Genomic DNA, 21,231 nt, shown 5'->3' with positions numbered 1-21,231 from the left:
AGGCCAGCCACCATTGTGTGTCAGACAAAGCTGCTAAATGCTAACTCTGAATGTGTGTGAGCTAGAGAGAGAGCAGCCTGTTAAATATTGAGTACTGTACACAGAGAAACAGAAGGTCAATACCTTTGCCCTGTACATGTACTTACTAAATAGATTCTTACTTGAATTGACGTTCAATCTTTTACGGGGGTGTAAGTTAAACCAACTGCTTCCAGAAGTTATTGATGCTCTTTGGATACTCCTTCAAGGTCCTGGCCTCTTATTTGCTTATCTGTTGAACCACAGAATGCATCTGTCATCCAGTCCTGAAGGTTTCAAAACAAGGCTAGGGTAATTACGTTTATCATTTCAAATTTAATCTGGACAGAAATAACAATGTGTTCAGGCATGAGTTTCCAGCGACATGCTATTTGCCTGACCACTTGAACTTGAAACTGCTGAATGGTGTAGTATTGTCTGTTTAATACACAGCTATTTGGAACAAGATTTTGAACCAATTAGATTTCACAGTGGCTACCCAAGCTTCTACAGTACATAGCACACAGTATAAGACTAGGACTAGAGTTAGTTTGAACTGTAAGTATAAAACTGTACAGTTGAACAACACAGATAATTCCTGAAAAGAACTGCTGTTAAAATCCCTGACAACTGGAGCAAAACCTAAAATAATTAGTTTGAAAGCTCACACTTCAGTTCTTTGGAGAAAAAAAATAGTTTAATTAACACACAGATGGAACGGGGATGTGGAAGGTCAGTGTCTCTCTGTCTGTCTTGCTATTTGTGACCCTGCCTGTTAAAACTCATTTCAATCTACATTTTTTTTGTGATTTACTTTTCACATAATGTACAGAACATTCTGTGAAACTCTAGCCTTTAATATTGACTGAATAAGTCCATGTCAAAGATTGAAATCATAGTGAAAATAATGGTTGAATCCAAACTTTGATGCTTGTTATATCATAATTAGATTTTGAGACTTGGATTTCACAGACAGGGTCACATTTTCTCGCACTAGGCCTACCTCTCATGTTATTCACAGAGACGACAGAGCTAATCACGAACAAGCAAAGTATACTTAAGGTTTCGGGTGCACACAAACGGTCTAATATATGTCAAAAAATAGTGAGTATTTACATGAAGACAGTCAATGATGTCTTAAATGAACATAAATAATTGGAAAAGAAATCAGATGCGTGTCAGTATACTTGATCCGTGCATTCTGTCTTAAAGAGACAGCAGCCTAATAAACCTACTGCTGTCTGCATCATTAATATTAATCAAACAACAAAAGACAGAGAAACTTTAATAAGAATCAATGTATATTTAATTCATATGGTGATGCAGTGTTTTAAAGTTTAACAACTGATTGTTTAATGCAATCATGTATTTTTTAAACTGCAAATGTAAGTCATAGGCTTGTTCCAATCTGGATATTCTTGATTGTACATCTCAAAATTGGGAAGATCGTGATTTAGATCGTAGATCATGATTTTGCTTTATAAGATGATGATATGATATTTTGGGAAGATTGCCCACCCCAGTTACAAGGTTGTTAGCTTCTCAAGAAGCTACAAAGTGGATTACCACATGTAAACTATTTAAAGGGTCAGTGTCTTTTTAAATAATTATCAGATTATTTTTTTCATTGTTTTACAAACATAGAGGTATTTATGAGGCACAAAATGGTGAAATTAAATTTAACCATTAAATTAAACAGATACATTTTCACAATTTTGGAAAGTCAAAAACAGTGAAAGATACAAAAACAGCAGAACTACTCACACTACTGACAAAAAGGTTAGTAATATTGCAACACTGCTTTTCACCCCCGGGCCATTATGGGTGATAAAAGGTCAGCTTCTGATAAATAAACTGAGAAAGCTTCGTCAGATCATTTGTGTTAGAGGAAGGGGTGTAAAATGAACGGGGGGGAGAGAGGGAGGGATGTGTGTGGAGTGGAAATATTAATTAAAAATGCTTCCCGTAGGACTGAGCGGCCCTTTAATTAAGGCCTTTCAGCATGTATGTTCAGCCTTCTTATTATTATTCAAGAGCTCTCCACACTCACAACGTCAAGGGTAGATGCTTGTTTAGGGTTTGCATGTTCGTTCGCAAATTGTTGATGTGTGTCCATAAATTCCATGTCTGCTTTATGTATAGGGATGTTTATGGGTTTGTTATGAATTGCCATAGTTTCCTAATAGAGAAAAATATTTTAAATTGTAATAATATTTTACAATATTACAGTTTTTACTGTATTTTTTATCAAATAAATGCAGCCTTGGTGAGCACCCTCTTTCAAAAACAAAAAAATACCATCTCGCTGGTCAGACATTGCTTTCATAGCTTTCAAAGCTCTTTCAAAAAGGAATAGTTCATGAGTCAGCATTCAAAATGCAGAACTATCTTGTCCACCCAGATCATCCATGGAAACCGCTGCAAAATAAATCATAACAGAGGTCGTTTATATATATATATACTGTAGAAGTGTTAAAGGTACAATAGCAAAAACAGCTTGTTTAATTCTAAAGGTCAGAGGGCCATTTGTGAAACAAGAATCTGCATAAATAGTGCATAAATCCATTATTACGTAAGTTGCTGCATTCATTCAGTGGCACAATTATATACAAATAGATTTACGAGAGACATACTCATGAATTTGCTCTGCTTGTGTTTCATGAATGAGGCTCAGAGGGGGATTGGTTGTGTAAAACTAAATTACTGTTTTTAGTACAAGACAGTTTCACTGTTATTATGCATAGTCTTCAAGGGGGGGAATTAAAATGCTGCAAGATTGCAAAATGTCCCCCTAAAGCTTGGAGATTGTACAGCAATCAGTGCTGTCTTTCAGCGGTAAAAGACCGTGACCCACTGCTCCTGCTGTGGTCAGCTCTATTTGCAAAGCTTTGTTAGTGTAAAGTACTAGCTGTCTTCAGCTGTAGTCATGTCTTTGCTGTGTGTGTTATCAGCTCAGCATTCAAGCTGCCAGTAGGAGTGGATTAGAAGAACCGGAGGAAGTCTATTAGACAGCCAAGCCTGTGTGTGTGTGTGTGTGTGTGATGGACTTACTGAGCCAGCCGACTGTTTCTCCTTTGGGCAAATAATCTTTAACCTTATAAGAGATCTCACAAGTGGCAGACACATTCCAATTAGCACACTGCTCATTAACACTTATTTGCATGTATGCACACATAATCATAACACAAAACTTTGCATGCACTCAAGCTCAGATAAAACATCATCCAAGGTCAAAGGTCCAAGGTCAGAAAATACCCTTGCACATGCTTAAGATGACATTTCAGCAGTCACCACCAATACCAGTGAAATTTCACATTTTACGATATACAGGTTTGGAGAAATTTAGCATTACATCGCTTGCTCACTAATGGATCCTTTGCAGTGAATGGGTGCCGTCAAAATGGGAGACCAAACAGCTGATAAAAACATCACAATAATCCACAAGTAATCCATATGACTCCAGTTCATTTTTATCCATCCAATTCTCCTTTTTTTTGCCAAAATGTTCTATGATTATTATTAATGACATAATAAACAGCAATCCTAAAGATATTTATGTATTTTGCCCATGAAATGTATACGTGCATGTACACATGGGCATTGGAAAATAGTTGGCTGTCATCTAATTGTTGGTACTTGGTGCTACCGATATTGTAGAAATATTTTTTAATTTTAATTTTATTTAATTTTATTTCAACCTTTGACATGCCTATAGACACATAAAACATTTCCATCTGAGTTCCTGCCTCTTCCAGTCTGTCATTGCAAACACACACACACACACTTAGCCAAGCATGGATAAACGTTTGAAATATTCATACACAAGGACACAGAAAGAGAAAGAGAAGCCGTAAAGCTATGGAACAGAGAAAGGCAATGAAGCTGAGTGAGGAAAAAGCGAACGATGAAATGAAAGAGTACTTGCCATTTTTGATCCAACGCAGTGAGCTCATGGTACAGACCACATGGTCAGACTCTTATTAGTGTAATTAAATCTACAAATCAGCTCTGAAAAACAATGACATTTATTATCACCTGCTGCTGAAATGTAGAATTTGCACTTTGTGGAGGACTTCAGGATTTGGAAGGAGGTTGAGAAACTGTGTCTAGCTGTATTGTAGCACTCAGCACTTTGAATAGGAGTCCTTGCTGGGATTGAGCCAATGTAAGTCACTGAATGATTTACACTGAATGGGCCGTCTGGATGAAAAGAGGACAAAGATGCCAGTGCTGGAAGAAGCATGATATACAAAGCCTGCAGAATGAAAAAAAAAAAAAACACACACACTCACACTAGCAAACATATTTTTCAGTCAGACCTTTCACTAATTGTTTATTATTTTATTTTATTTTATTTGAAATGGTAGCTGTCCCTGTTTTTCCTTGAAATTTAAATTTACTTTTGCTGCCTTTTAATGCATGCTACAGTTAATATAAATAAAAAAGAAATAAAATATATAATTGAATTAAAATAAAAAATAATAATATATATATATATATACATACATACAGTATGTATAAACCCTTTTTGCGCCAACGTCACGATTACGTCACAGTGCTAGCTGGAGGCAAAACAAAAGGAAAACTGGAGGCGGCCCATTCAAACCAGTGCAGATTCGGCTACAGAAGTAGCTTAAAATATCATCTTGTTGTGATGTTGGATGCAAGAATCGACATAGTACAGGCTCCAATTTGAAATTTTAATGCATACCTGCTGCCACTCCCAGACAAAAGCCAACGACAGCTGTGGTTAAACGAGATAAAACGAGCGGACTGGACAGAAACGATCGTCAAAAATGCTTGCGTTTGCAGCACACATTTCTTATCAGAAAAGGTTAAATTAAGTATTGTCTTTTGTTGTTATGGATTATGGTTTGTGTTACGTGTCTAAAGATTTCTTATGCATCTCACAACTATGAAATAATGTCTGTGTGCATGTGTGTAAAACAACAAACTGACGATTTATATGCGTAATCATCTGTAATATACATTGTTGTGATTGATAGTGGCTGGACTTTTTAAGAACTTAGAAAGAATAATCAAAATACAGAAAGTTCAAGATTAATTTCTGGAATTTTTATTTTTAGAAACTATTCACATCTTCCTTTAAATGTACTGTATGTAAAGTATTGTAAACTTAATTTACATAATTTACAGGATGTATATACTTTAAAATAACTATTTGGCCATGATACATACATCTTCAAATAATATATCCATCACATTGAATGTTTAACTTACTTTTTGTATTTTGGCCCAGTTCACTCTCACATCTCAACATTAGCTGTAAAAATAGTTGCCTGCTGAAATTGAAATATATGCACATCTTCATGACTAGATAGACACAGGTGAGTTTCTCTTTACTACTCGTTAGGTTTCTCTAACGTTATATGCGACTCGAGTCACTCAATTAGAGGTAATCCTGTCAGATCGTCCATCCATGAGCAGAGGGTCTGCCCATCTGATGAAGTTAACTTATTTAAATAACAATCATGGTCCTGCACAGTGAGTGACCTTACATATGCAGGTAAAATCGTATTTTCTCCAGCTATTGTTAAAAAAACAAGGCAACAAACTGCATAGCTAGCATTAGTGAAGCGGTCAGTGGAATCTTTCTGCCTCCACCTAAGCCCCGCCCACAGAAAAACGTCACAATGTTTACTAACAGAAAAAGGGGTCCATATATATATATATATACTGTATATATATATATATGTGTGTGTGTGTGTGTGTGTGTGTGTATATATTGCCTATTTTAACATTTAGATTTACTTTCGCTGTCATTTAATGTTGACCTAGAGTTAGTAAATACAATAACACACACATATACACAGACATATGTATGTATGTGTGTGCATATGTACATATATATATATATATATATATATATATATATACAGTGCCGTGAAAAGGTTTTTGCCCCCTTCCTGTTTTTTTAATTTTTTGCATATTTGTCTCACTTAAAAGATTCAGATCATCAAACAAATTTTTATATTACAGAAAGATAACCCGAGTAAATACAAAATGCAGTTTTTAAATGATGATTTCATTTATTAAGGTAAAAAAGCTGTCCAAACCTGCCTGGCCCAACGTGAAAAAGTAATTGCCCCCTAAATCTAATTGGTTGTGCCACCCTTTGCAGCAACAACTGCAATCAAGTGTTTGCGATAACTGGCAATGAGTCTTTAACATCGCTGTGGAGGAATTTTGGCCCACTCTTCTTTGCAGAATTGTTTTTAATTCAGCCCCATTGGAGGGTTTTCAAGCATGAAAGGACTGTTTAAAGTCATGCCACAGCATCTCAATCGGATTTAAGTTCAGACTTTGATTTGGCCTCTCCAAAACCTTAATTTTGTTTTCCTTGAGACATTCAGAGGTGAACTTGCTGCTGTGTTTGGGATCATTGTCCTGCTGCATAACCCAAGTGCGCTTGAGTTGAGGTCACAAACTGATGGCCGGACATTCTCCTTCAGGATTTTCTGATAAGAGAGCAGAATTCATGGTTCCATCAATTATGGCAAGTCATAAGCCATGTTTGACTGTTGGTATGATGCTCTTTTTATGAAATGCTGTGTTGGTTTTACGCCAGATGTAACAGGACACACTTTCCAAAAATGTAACTTTTGTCTCATCAGTCCACAGAATATTTGCCCAAAAGTCTTATTTACTTCATATTTTTTGGCAAATGTGAGACGAGCCTTTGTGTTCTTTTTGGTCAGCAATGGCTTTTGCTTAGGAACCCTCCCTCCGGATGCTGTTTTTGCCCAGTCTCTTTCTTATTGTTGAATCATGAACACTGACCTTAATTGAGGCAAGTGAGGCCTGCAGTTCTTTAGATGTTGTTCTGGGTTCATTTATGACCTCTTGGATGAGTTGTCGTTGCGTTGTTGGAGTAATGTTGGTAGGCCGGCTAATCCTGGGAAGGTTCACCACAGTTCCAAGTTTTCTCCATTTGTGGATAATGGCTCTGACCGTGGTTCGCTGGAGTCCCAAAGCCTTAGAAATGACTTTACCCTTTCCAGACTGATACATGTCAACTATTTTGTTTCTCATCTGTTCTTGAATTTCTTTAGATCACGGCATGATGTGTTGCTCTTTAAGCATGCTTCACTTTGTCAGACAGGATCTATTTTTGGGTTTGGCTAGTGAAATATAATCACAGTTCTTTCATGATTTAACAGGAGGGGGCAATTAATTTTTCACGTAGGGCCAGGTAGGTTTGGACAGCTTTTGCCCTTAATAAATGAAATCATCATTTAAAAACTACAAATATGCAGGAAGGGGCAAAAACCTTTTCACGGCACTGTATGTATATATATATATATATATATATATATATATATATATATATATATATATATATTAGTGCTGTCAATCGATTAAAAACAATTAACTAATTAATCACACATTTTTCTGAAATTAATCGCGATTAATCCCACCTAACATTAAAGTTTTTAAATATACTTTATATAAATATATAAATCTTCAAATTAATATACAAACAACATAAAGACAGTATATTTTTTAATATGTGTTTAATGGCAACTTTTTTATGACTGAAGGCCAGTATCACTGATACCAATTAATACTGATTTCTCTATAAAACTGCCCCCATATTTAACCATTGACTATAGCCATTCAACATTACAGTATAATTGAGAGATATCATTTTTAACATTTATTAGACTTTTAAAAAATAACTTCTAATTTAAGTGAACTTAAAATAATCTTCACATAAACCCATTATAATAAATGTCATACCTGTGCCCTTCAGCAGAAATATACAGAAATTGAAACTGAAGTTATCAAACACTAAATACTAAATTAAATATACACTCATTGCCAAAAATATCAGCACCCTTGGTAAATATGATCAAAGAAGGCTGTGAAAATTAATCTGTATTGTTGATCCTTTTGATCTTTTATTAAAAAAAATCACAAAAATCTAACCTTTCATTGGATAATAAGAATTTAAAATTGAGGGAAATATCATTATGAAATAAATGTTCTTCTCTAATACACATTGGCCACAATTAACGTCACCCTTTTATTCAATACTTTTTGAAACCTCCATTTGCCAGTTTAACAGCTCTAAATTTTCTCCTATAATGCCTGATGAGGTTAGAAAACACCTGACAAGAGGTCAGAGACCATTCCTTCATCCAGAATCACTCCAGACCCTTTAGATTCCCAGCTCCATGTCGGTGCTTCTTCTCTTCAGTTCACCACTCATTTTCTATAGGGTTCAGGTCAGAGGACTGGAATGGCCAGCAGAAGCTTGGTTTTGTGCTCAGTGACCCATTTTTGTGTTGTTTTTGAGGTTTGTGTTTGGATTATTGTACGGTTGGAAGATCCAAACATGGCCCATTATAAGATTTCTAACAGAGTCAGTCACTTATTGATTTTTTATCTGTTGGTATTTGATAGAATCCATGATGCCATGTGTCTAAACAAGACGTCCAGGACCTCCAGCAGAAATATAGGCCCACAACATCAAAAATACAGCAGTATATTTCATTGTACACATGGGGTACTTTTTATCCCTGTGTTCACCAAACCCATCTTGAGTGTTTGCTGCTAAAAAGCTCATTTTTTAGTTTCATCTGACCATAGAAGCCAGTCCCATTTGAAGTTCCAGTCGTGTCTGATAACTGAATATGCTGGAGTTTGTTTTTGGATGAGTGAGGAGAATTTTTCTTGAAACCCTCCCAAACAACATGTGGTGATGTAGGTGCTGTTTGACAATTTTTTTTAAAGGTTTTCTGACCCCGAGACTCAACTATTTTCTGCAATTCTCCAGCTGTGGTCCTTGGAGAGTCTTTAGCCACTCAAACTCTCCTTCTCATCGTGCGTTAGGACGATATAGACACACGTCCTCTTCCAGGCAGTTTCGTAACATTTTATTTTGATTGGAAATTCTTAATTATTGTCCTGATGGTGGAAATAGGAATTTTCACTGCTCTAGCTCTTTTCTTAAAGCCACTTCACTAATTTGTGAAGCTCAATTATCTTTGCTGCACATCAGAAATATATTCTTTGGTTTTCTCATTGTGATGGATGATTAAGGAATTTGGGCTTTGTTTTCCTCCTATTTATATGTCTGTGAAACAGGAAGCCATGGCTGGATAATTTCATGTTCATAATCACCCTGGAGTGCTCAAAATTGTGAATATGAATGGGAATATACTTCAGAGATATTTTACTCATAAGAATTTCTAGGGGTGACAATAATTGTGTCCAATGTGTATTTGAGAAAAAACATTTATTTCATAATGATATTTCCCCCCATTTTAAATTCTTATTATCCAATGAAAGGTTAGATTTTTGTGAATTTTTTTAATAAAAGATCAAAAGGATCAACAATACAGATTAATTTTCACAGCCTTCTTTGATCATATTTACCAAGGGTGCCGATATTTTTGGCAATGAGTGTAGATGAATCCTTAAAGCTATAAAAGTTATTTTTTCCTCTTTTTTTTTTCCTTTTCTTAGTCATTTGATTACTAGACATCACAGCAGCTGGTTATTAGGTTGTTTTGGCTGTTATTAAGAGCTGACGCTGCTGAACGTGACGCGGATCTGACACGCATCATGTTTTCTCTCAACTCTTTTTACCTTTTCTGACACACTTCAGGTCATAAAGTCTCTATTAATGAGCTGACGAGTTGAATCGGGCATGCTAGATGAGTGAGACAGTGCTGGGCTCCGCTCCAGGACACTTTTGAAAACCATTTAAATGTGACTCATATAAATTATATTACATGCATGCACAGATTTAAGGCAGCTTTTATCGCCTTTTTGGTAACATCATGACTTACCTGACCACGACATTGCATGCACGTAGTTTATTTCACGCTTTGATATGAAATAATACAGGCTACAGCACGCGGCGGCACCTTTGTGTGTGCAATTGAGCACGCGCTGCGAGCACAGTACCGTTTCCGCGGTAAAAAAAAACGTCATTTTTGATTAGTAATATGCATTGCTAAGAACTTCATTTGGACAACTTTAAAGGCGATTTTCTCAATATTTAGATTTTTTTGCACCCTCAGATTCCAGATTTTCAAATAGTTGTATCTCGGCCAAATATTGTTGGATATTTCGAAATATTTCGAAAAATTGACACTTAAGACTGGTTTTGTGGTCCAGGGTCACACACACACACACACACACACACATATATACAGTGAGGAAAATAAGTATTTGAACACCCTGCTATTTTGCAAGTTCTCCCACTTAGAAATCATGGAGGGGTCTGAAATTGTCATCGTAGGTGCATGTCCACTCTGAGAGACATAATCTAAAAAAAAAATCCAGAAATCACAATGTATGATTTTTTAACTATTTATTTGTATGATACAGCTGCAAATAAGTATTTGAACACCTATCTATCAGCTAGAATTCTGACCCTCAAAGACCTGTTAGTCTGCCTTTAAAATGTCCACCTCCACTCCATTTATTATCCTAAATTAGATGCACCTGTTTGAGGTCGTTAGCTGCATAAAGACACCTGTCCACCGCATACAATCAGTAAGAATCCAACTACTAACATGGCCAAGACCAAAGAGCTGTCCAAAGACACTAGAGACAAAATTGTACACCTCCACAAGGCTGGAAAGGGCTACGGGAAATTGCCAAGCAGCTTGGTGAAAAAGGTCCACTGTTGGAGCAAACATTAGAAAATGGAAGAAGCTAAACATGACTGTCAATCTCCCTCGGACTGGGGCTCCATGCAAGATCTCACCTCGTGGGGTCTCAATGACCCTAAGAAAGGTGAGAAATCAGCCCAGAACTACACGGGAGGAGCTGGTCAATGACCTGAAAAGAGCTGGGACCACCGCTTCCAAGGTTACTGTTGGTAATACACTAAGACGTCATGGTTTGAAATCATGCATGGCACGGAAGGTTCCCCTGCTTAAACCAGCACATGTCCAGGCCCGACTTAAGTTTGCCAATGACAATTCGGATGATCCAGAGGAGTCATGGGAGAAAGTCATGTGGTCAGATGAGACCAAAATATAACTTTTGGTCATAATTCCACTAAACGTGTTTGGAGGAAGAAGAATGATGAGTTCCATCCCAAGAACACCATCCCTACTGTGAAGCATGGGGTGGTAGCATCATGCTTTGGGGTGTTTTTCTGCACATGGGACAGGGCGACTGCACTGTATTAAGGAGAGGATGACCGGGGCCATGTATTGCGAGATTTTGGGGAACAACCTCCTTCCCTCAGTTAGAGCATTGAAGATGGGTCGAGGCTGGGTCTTCCAACATGACAATGACCAAGCACACAGCCAGGATAACCAAGGAGTGGCTCTGTAAGAAGCATATCAAGGTTCTGGCGTGGCCTAGCCAGTCTCAGACCTAAACCCAATAGAGAATCTTTGAGGGAGCTCAAACTCCGTGTTTCTCAGCGACAGGCCAGAAACCTGACTGATCTAGAGAAGATCTGTGTGGAGGAGTGGGCCAAAATCCCTCCTGCAGTGTGTGCAAACCTGGTGAAAAACTACAGGAAACGTTTGACCTCTGTAATTGCAAACAAAGGCTACTGTACCAAATATTAACATTGATTTTCTCAGGTGTTCAAATACTTATTTGCAGCTGTATCATACAAATAAATAGCTAAAAAATCATACATTGTGATTTCTGGATTTTTTTTTTAAGATTATGTCTCTCACAGTGGACATGCACCTACGATGACAATTTCAGACCCCTCCATGATTTCTAAGTGGGAGAACTTGCAAAATAGCAGGGTGTTCAAATACTTATTTTCCTCACTGTATATATATATATATATAATATTTGCAGAGAGCTTATGTGTGTATATATGTGTGTGGAAGAAAAAAAAAACAGTTGAAAATTGTGCTGACTTTGCAAGATTTTAGGCATTAAATTTGATCTGCACTTACTAATCAATTTGTCTTTTTGAAATATTCAGTCCGTCTGCTCACTAATGAGCCGATATAGTGCATGAGCCAGAAAAGAAAAACAAGAAGAAATGGGGGAATTTGGTGCGGCTGGAAAAAATGATGATACGAGCAGGTGTTTTGAAGAGCTCAGAGGTGTGCAAGCTCTGACTATTACCTTTTAACACGGTCCCCAGACAAGCCACGGACAGATGAAAGGAATCTAGAGTGTTATGACAGAAGAAGCTGACAGAGAAACAGTGCAACAGTGCTCAGGGGTGTTGACGGCACTTCATAACTGATTTTGCATTTCTGTAACGCTTTTGATGTGGCAAAGTTCTCACTCTTCAATCTCTTTTGTCCTCCTGCTCTATTCTCTCAGGTGCAGGTGGGAAGCTCTGCTCAGGATCAGCGGGTTGTTGGATATATCGCTTGTACTCATCTGCATGCTATTGAAGGTGGGTGTCTATAAACACACAAATAGAGCACACAGATTTTTTATCTCATATATAGTCATATCTGAAACTAAGATATCATAGAGACTTAAATGGCCAGCTCAATGGAAAAAATTTAATTCTGTCATCATTTACTCACCCTCATGTTGTTCCAAATTAGCATGAATGTTTTTGTCTATACACTGGAAGTCAATGGTAACCAGAACTGGGGAGACAGAGAACACAACAGCGCTTTCAGATTCAGATACTTTTATTTCGGTCTCATTGAGTTAAAAGTATCTATGCTTCCCTCAAATGCACATTGCAATTCACTGTTACACAGAACAAAATGATTATATGTTATACATGGTTTTCTAAGCTCACTGTGCATTACATAAGTACACACATCCTGTGAGGGCTCTAATTTAATAGGCAAACAAATGTACAGCCATTTGCATTTGCACTCCGCATGGAAAATGTATAAGACTGCACTGTTGCATTTTTAATAACTTCTGAGGCTTATTTTGCTGTGTTTATATAAGCTGTTTGATCGGTTACATCAAGGAGCTGTAAAGACCGGTTACATTCACGGTGTGGATGAATCATGTTTGTGTTGGAGACTCAAGGTCTACAGAAGAGTCTCTTACAAAACAAAAACAAACACTCTCTGTTAGTCTTTGAACGTGTCTCTGATTGTACGTGATCATGCACATGAGGCATCTGTCATAGGAAATCAACATGTGCTGTTGTGAATAATTAAGCGAAGCGTCTTCTCATAAGATAAGGACATGCAGTCTTAAGAATAATTATTAATTAGACAATGACACGTCATCAAAGTACTACAGTGATTTGCAAGTCACAACTTGTGGCATTGACATGATGTAGATTTTAAACACGCAAGACATAAATGGCACAAGAAGCTCAAAATGAACTGGTTTTCTCCTACAATTAAAATAAATGGATGCTAACATTGTCTTCTATTAAAATCTCTGCTAAAAGAGACTCTGTTGATATCTCAGAAAATGTAGTTTGGTGTTTCATAGGAGATTTTTACTGAAAAACAAGACTCTTTTGACTGTATAAGGCAGGACTACGGTAGTCATATTAATTCATTTTTTTATTGGAGGGAGTCTCTCCTTCATTCTCAAATTCTCATTGTAATCATTAACATAATTATATAATTATGAATCAAATGTAATTATTGGTCCCACTTTATATTAGGTGGCCTTAACTACTATATACTTACATTTAAATTAATTATTTGGTACAATGCACTTATTGTGTACATACATGTTTTTACATTGTACTTATATTTTTAAAAATACCTATATGTAGTTACATCTGTAATTAATTTCTGTAATTACATTTATAATTACACTGTCAACCCATCCCTTACACCTTAACCCACCCTTAAACCTACCCATACCACCAAACCTGTCTCTAACCTTACCCCATCCCACCTAAATAGCAGCAAAAGGGTTTTGCAATACAATATGAACACAATAAGTACATCAATCAGTAGATAAGGCCACCTAATATAAAGTGTGACCTAATTATTAATTACATTTATGGATTTAGCAGACAGTTTTATCCATCCAAATTTATAAATTTTTATTTAAAATAAAAATAAGAATTTGATGCAAGATGAAATAATTTATTTTATAGAAAATAAAATATTAGTAGTAGTAGTATTAATAATATTAATTATTATTATGCTTATTAAGATTATTATAATATAACTTTATGCTTATTAATAATGTTATTATATTAATTATTATTATGCTTTTGTTGTTGATGATATATTATTATTGTGTATATATACATACATATATATATATATATATATATATATATATATATATATATATATATATAAGTAGTAGTATTGATCATATTAATTATTATGCCTATTAATAATATAATATAATATTTTATGCTTATTAATAATATAATATTAATTATTATTCTTTGTTATTATTGTTTTTAGTTTTTAGAAATGTCTAATATTAATATATATAATAATCTAATATATATAATATTGCATGTACGGTATATATATAAAAATGTATATGAAATAAATAATATATAAAATATTATATATATATATATATATATATAATATATATAAAAGTTAATGAAGTCGATGATAATTTCAATAATAATATATCTGAAATATATTTAATTTGTATATGTGAAATGAGACATTTAGCTATTTTTCTAGTCAGGACCACAAGCTTGAGTGGCTTTTTTAGGTTTTATCCTGACACACTCATAACCCCCCGGTGGTGTTGCTGTAGTCTGACTGGTGCGGTGATGTCGAGTGATCCTGACAGGTTTGTCCTGATCCTACTGCTCGTTTGCCGTACATCACAGAGCGGGGAAACAGTTGTGTGGATGTGAGCGTTTGTGTGCAACCCGTAAAAAGCGCCTCTTCTTTGCTTTATCTCAGTATCTTGTGTCATGCACGCTCGCCCGCATCACCACTGCACATGCAGGGCCTGTGACATCACTGCATGTTGACCCCTGTTCTCCGCTCCGATTAATCAACGTATCCCGCTCGCCCACAGGGTCCTGGTTCCCATGGCGACGGGCTCTCGCTGATCCTGGCGTTAGCCCTATTTAAAGCTCGCGGTTTCTAGCGCTCATTTTTTACAAAGACACTCTTGCTATTCCGGGATCCACCTACGCCTCTGTGTGTCTGCCACCCGTTCTAATTATAGAGCAGGGGCTATTTCAGGAGGATAAATGAAACATGAGGGAACGAGGCAAGAAACGGGGAAGAAGGCAAGAGAAACCTGATTATGCTGGAGATGATGCTGGACAGGGACTTTCAGGGACAAGTGTGCTTCAGTTAATAGTGGAGGCAGCGTCGTCTCTGGATATTCTCAATCGCTTGTTTTCGCCTGTCACACTCTGTGTGTGTGCCGAGGCGGATTTAAGTTATTCTCCTGACATACACACATGTATGTGAAGTTGTTCACTTGTCTTGGACACACTGAAATGTGGTTTCTTATGCGGTGTAGAGATTTCAGCGAGACTACTTGAGACCTAGAGGGAGTTGTTTTATGGCTAACGTAGTTCGTTCATCTCAAAATTTAAAATTTGATATTCAGGCCTGGAAAAACTTATTTATTTATTTATATATATATTCTACAAGGTTTCTGCAGGTTTTATGAAGATAGATTTAGGACTTTTTTAAAAGCAGGTAAAGAGAATTTAAGGAATAGAGTGGAACCCAATACTGAATGGAATCCATACATCAATATGGTCTCTAAGTGCACATTTCTTGTATTAGAAATGCTTTAAAGTTTACAGATCTCTATTACTTTTAATTAATTTTACAATAAAAAGGTCAAAATAATAATGAATATTATATGTATGTTTGTCTTGTTTTCCAGAGCAAATCTGAAGATTACTAAATCAAGATATATTTACTTGAGAAGCAAATAGAAATGGCAGAAGATATGAAGAGAAATTGATCAAAGTGAAGCAATTTTGATTAAAATAAATGAGAAATATTATTTTATTATTTTAATAAGTTATTGTAGCCCATTTACAGATATTTGTTCTTATTTTAAGCATAAGATAACTTCTTTTTGTTCAGTTTTTAGAAAACAAGACTTTATATCCTCAGTTTGCATGTCAAGTAAATGCATATTGATTTAAGGATGTTTAGATATTTGTATTGGAAACTAAAACAAAAATACTAAGGAAGATATTCATTTTTTTGTAGTGCATGAAACATTTAATTTCATTTCTTTATGAATTTAAAACTTTCTAGTATTATTTAAGACCCTTTCAAGGCCTTCATTTTTGGAAAGGCAAATACAGACTTTTTAAGATTTGCAGAAACCCTTTAATATTATTGATGGTATTTTATATGTTGTTATACAAGTTATACATTCGAAGTTTGTCACTTATAGACAACCATTTAAAAGTCTAGGGTCAGTAAGGTTTTATTTTAGTTTTTTAATTAAATTTAATACATTAAATTGACAAAAACATGACAATAAAGACATTTACAGTACAGTGTTGGTTTACCTGGTAGGTTTCTATTTTAAATAAACACCATTTTGAATTTTCTATTCTAAAAAAAATGTAATTGTTTTCACAACAATATTAATCAGCACAACTGTTTCAACTTTGATAATAACAATAGGTGCTTCTTTAGCAGCAAATCAGCATATTAGAATGATTTGTGACGGATCATGTGACACAGAAGACTGGAGTAATGATGCTGAATATTCAGCTTTACATCACAGGAATAAATTAATTTTAAAAGATAGTCAAATAGAAAACAGTTCCTTTACATTACAATAATATTTCACAATATTACTGTTTTTACAATATTTTTAATCAAATAATGCAGCCCTGGTGAGCATACAAGGCTTCTTTCAAAAACGTTTACAAATTTTACCAACCCCAAACTTATGAACAGTAGTGTATATTTAAAGGCTAATCAATGGCTAGCCGCGCATTAAAGGATTTTAAATGCACGACGTGGAGGCAAAGAACCGCCCGATGCAAAGTGCATTTAAAATCCTTTATGCATGGCTAGCCGTTGATTATCTTGCTTATTCCATGATCATTTGCCAAGTTATAGACAAGTTAAAACTAGTATTGCTCTTTGCAGCGCAATATTTGACCGAATGGGTAAAAGTTAGTTATTTTCGTCAGTTACGGCACTTTAGCTCTTGCAAATCATACACAGAGATGAAAAGTAAGACCACATTTATTTGAATGAATGTATTTCAATTAATTATCGATCGATCGAGAGAGAGAGAGAGAGAGAGAGAGAGAGAGGGAGAGAGATGACAGTTGTGTGTACCTGCTTGCTGTGTCTGCGCATCTCTCTCTACAAACAATTACTTCAAAAACAGCGATTTTACCACCTCGTTGCTGGGGAATATAATTTAGTGATCTAGTATCTAGGCTATTTTATTAATAAAAATCGCAGGGAAGTGTTAACAACAAGTTGATGTGTGTGTGTGCAGCGCAATCTGCGATCTTCGAACTCACTCTCTCTCTCTTTCTCTGTGCGTGTGTGTGTGTGTGTGTGTGACAAATGAGGACATAAATTTGTATAATGACAAGGTTATGAGTGACATAGGTATTACAAGGAGAAGGTGACTTTTCAGGACACTACCCCATGTCCCCACTTTTCAAAACGCTTATAAATCATACAGAATGGAGTGTATTGAAAATCTGAAATAGCACAAAGTTATCTGTAAGGGGTAGAGTTTGGTGTAGGGTTGGTGTAGGGCAATAGCACATACAGTTTGTACAGTATAAAAACCATTACGCCTATGGGATGTCCCCACTTTTCACAAAAACGAACATGTGTTCCATGTTTTAAAAAACAACTTTTACAATCTAAAAAAAATAAATGACTGTAGATTGGCCAATCAGAAACAAGTAATCAAGTAAACAGTTACTGTGCATAAATCTGTGCATAAATTACACACTAAACCTTTAAGATATTTTTAAAGGTTGTTTTTTACCACCAGCAACACACATAATTCTAACTCCAGCAACTGTATGAGAGATGCAATTAAATAGCTGTTCTTTTTCTCTTGTCTCTCTCTCTTTCTCTTCTACACCTGCCCCTGCCAGCTCCACCAAAGCAGAGGGGAGATGTTACAGATGATCTCCTCATTTCCTTTGCTTCACTGCTCCTTCACACTCTTCCTGTCTCTGTTTTCCCACCCTGGCCTCATTAAATCGTTACATCTACCATAACCGCCTCAGAACGAGTCGTGAAAATGTGATAAACTGGAGGCGCCTCAGTGCAACGCTATTTCATTATATTACTCCGAAATCAAATGAGTTGTTTTGCACAGTGCGCTCTGTGCGCACTTTATTCAATAAAACCCACCATAAAATGAAATCCAGGGTTTTATTACATTTCAGTTCTTAGGTATTGTTTGTGTAAATCTGTCTTCCTCTCTCAGGTGATTCATCGGTGCGCTGCGAGCAGTTGGATATGCTGCTGGAGTGGGGAGCAGAGTTCAAGAGGGCCACCTCAGGTCCCATGGATGAGGAGAAGGTTCTGGAAGATCAGGTGGCCTTCGATGTCATCCTCGGAGACCTCAACTTTGACAACTGCTCCTCAGGTACCAGCATCTTCTCCTTACAAACACCTGGGAATTTTATACTAAAGCAATAAACAGCAAAACTGATTATACCTTTAGCTGCTAAAAATAAGTATATGCAACAGCTGGGTTTAACGTATTTTACCATGTTTTAACCCATTCCATGATATTGCCCCCCCCAAAATACTCTTCTCTTAAAACATGGTTAACGACAATTCCAATTTGACTTGGTCGGTCCATTTCTATTAGAAAATTGCGGCAAAATCAATATTAGAAAAGACAATAATGTTTAACAAAATATTATCATAATTATTGCTGTTATTATTGTTATTTATTTTTTAAATAAAAATTTACAAAATGTGACAACTTGAGATGCATTATTATTATTATTATTATTATAAAATATGAATTATATTATTAAATATGTACATATTTTTCAATGTATTTTCTATATAATATTTATATTATACTATATTTTATGATATTAAATAATTTCTGTATACATACTGTGAATATAGATAGATAGATAGATATACATTTTATTTTACTTTTACGATATTTGTAATAAAAACATTACAAAATGTGAAAAAAATTGGCAGATGTATTATAATTAATTATTATCATTATCATTAAAATAATAATAATAATAATAATATAGAATATTAATTATATTATTAAATGTGTGTGTGTGTGTGTGTGTGTATAATTTGTCTATATATTTTCTATATAATATTTATATTAGAATATATATTATTCTAATAAATAAAGAATTTCTATATTGAATATATATATATATATATATATATATACTGTATGTATGTATGTATATGTATATATATATATATATATATATAGCCATTTTATTACTGTATTAACTTTTACGATATTATATATTATACAGTATTTTATTACAGTATTTGTAATAAAAATTACAAAACCTGAAAAACTTGGTAGACAAATTGTTTATTGTTTATTATTATTATTCAAATAAACAATTCTTTTTCACAGTTTTTCCCCTCCATTTTCATTATTTTTAACTATTAATAATAACTAGATATTAATCTTTCACAATTTCTTCTTTTTACATAATATTTTGGAGCCAGAACTATGCATTTAGTAATAATAATAATAATAATAATAATAATAATAATAATAATAATAATAATAATAATAATAATAATAATAATAATAATAATAAGTGTGTTATTTATGGCCAGAAGGAGGCAATGTAACCCTTTCTGAAAGACTCTTTCTTTCTCACACGGTTTCTGTTTCTGTCATTCAGAGGATAAACTGGAACAGCAGCATGCCCTCTTCACTCATTATAAAGACCCCTGTCGTCTCGGTCCTGGAGAAGACAAACCGTGGGCTTTGGGTGAGTTCAGCAAAATACTTTTACAGGCAGTGCCATAAGAGCTTGGGTGTTGTGGGTTAGTGGATAGTGGGTAAGTGCACTTGTGGTTGACCAATGTGGGTTTTTCAAGAACTGTTGCAAATAGTAATATCTAGAAAGCAGAGTGCTGATATAATAGCTATGCAAATATTTATCTATATAATATATAAAGTACATATTTTACACACAGACACGAAAATAGATCTCTTACAACATGGTAACAGGCTTTTTCTAAAGTGTCTCGATTTCTGTGAGATTTTAAAGTTGCTTCCATGTCAGAGCTAAATTAGATGTCACACGGCTGTGCTCTCCACGGCCACACACAGATGGTGCACTAGATGAGCTGGCAGGAGACCATGGGAGAGAAGTTCTTGCCCAGCCCCACTTCTGAAATAGATCTAACGGAGTGCAGGCCTTTAATGACGCTTCTGATTTTAGTGGCCACCATTTGTGGGCGTGTTCCACTTCTCTTTTATAGCACACCCTGTTTTTTTCTCTCCTCTGAGGTTCAGGGCCTGGTGAGGGTATGAAGATTGACACGCTGAATAGATGGAAAGATAACAATTTTGTTGCTAACCTCTAGAACAGGGGTACTTAACCTTATTTAGTCCATGACTCAACTGTGTTTTTGGTTTTTTTGGTTCCACAATTCTTGCATCCCATACTACTCACATTTCAGATTTCAACTATACCATGATGTTTTTTGTATGTATTTTGTTAATATATTAATTAATGATTAAATAAATGTAATTTATTTTATATTATACTGTAACTTTACAAAAAAAGTACAACCCGAATTCCGGAAATGTTGGGATGTTTTTTTAAATTTGAATAAAATGAAAACTAAAAGACTTTCAAATCACATGAGCCAATATTTTATTCACAATGGAACATAGATAACATAATGTTCAAATGGAGAAATTTTACACTTTTATCCACTAAATTAGCTCATTTCAAATTTGCTGCCTGCTACAGGTCTCAAAAAAGTTGGCACAGGGGCAACAAAGGGCTGAAAAAGCAAGAAATTTTGAAAAGATTCAGCTGGGAGAACATCTAGAAACTAATTAAGTTAATTGACATCAGGTCTGTAACATAAAAGGAATGTCTTAGAGAGGCAGAGTCTCTCAGATGTAAAGATGGACAGAGGCTGTCCAAAAAATTGTGGAATACTTTAAAAACAACGTTACTCAACGTCAAATAGCAAAGGCTTTGCAAATCTCATAATAATAATAATTCCTTACATTTATATAGCACTTTTCTAGGCACTCAAAGCGCTTTACATTGTGAGGGGGTCTCCTCATCCACCACCAGTGTGCAGCATCTACCTGGATGATGCAATGGCAGCTATAGTGCGCCAGAACGCCCACCACACACTGGCTTATTGGTGG

At 35.3% G+C, this 21,231-nt stretch overlaps 1 protein-coding gene across 3 annotated transcripts in view; it reads left to right on the top strand.

Annotated features, from left to right (window-relative positions):
- smpd3 (sphingomyelin phosphodiesterase 3) overlaps positions 1-21,231 on the top strand; it is a 64,242-nt gene that overhangs the window by 35,382 nt on the left and 7,629 nt on the right. For all 3 annotated transcript variants that reach the window (XM_058767862.1, XM_058767860.1, XM_058767861.1), the window contains exons 3-5: positions 12,307-12,382; positions 18,310-18,471; positions 19,736-19,825. In XM_058767862.1, coding sequence (XP_058623845.1) covers positions 12,307-12,382; positions 18,310-18,471; positions 19,736-19,825 — 328 coding nt within the window. The remainder of the gene's footprint in view (positions 1-12,306; positions 12,383-18,309; positions 18,472-19,735; positions 19,826-21,231) is intronic.

Source organism: Onychostoma macrolepis, chromosome 25 (genome assembly GCF_012432095.1).
Source record: "Onychostoma macrolepis isolate SWU-2019 chromosome 25, ASM1243209v1, whole genome shotgun sequence".
In the NCBI taxonomy this organism is placed as follows: Eukaryota; Metazoa; Chordata; class Actinopteri; order Cypriniformes; family Cyprinidae; genus Onychostoma; species Onychostoma macrolepis.
This window is presented reverse-complemented; position numbering and strand designations above follow the sequence as displayed.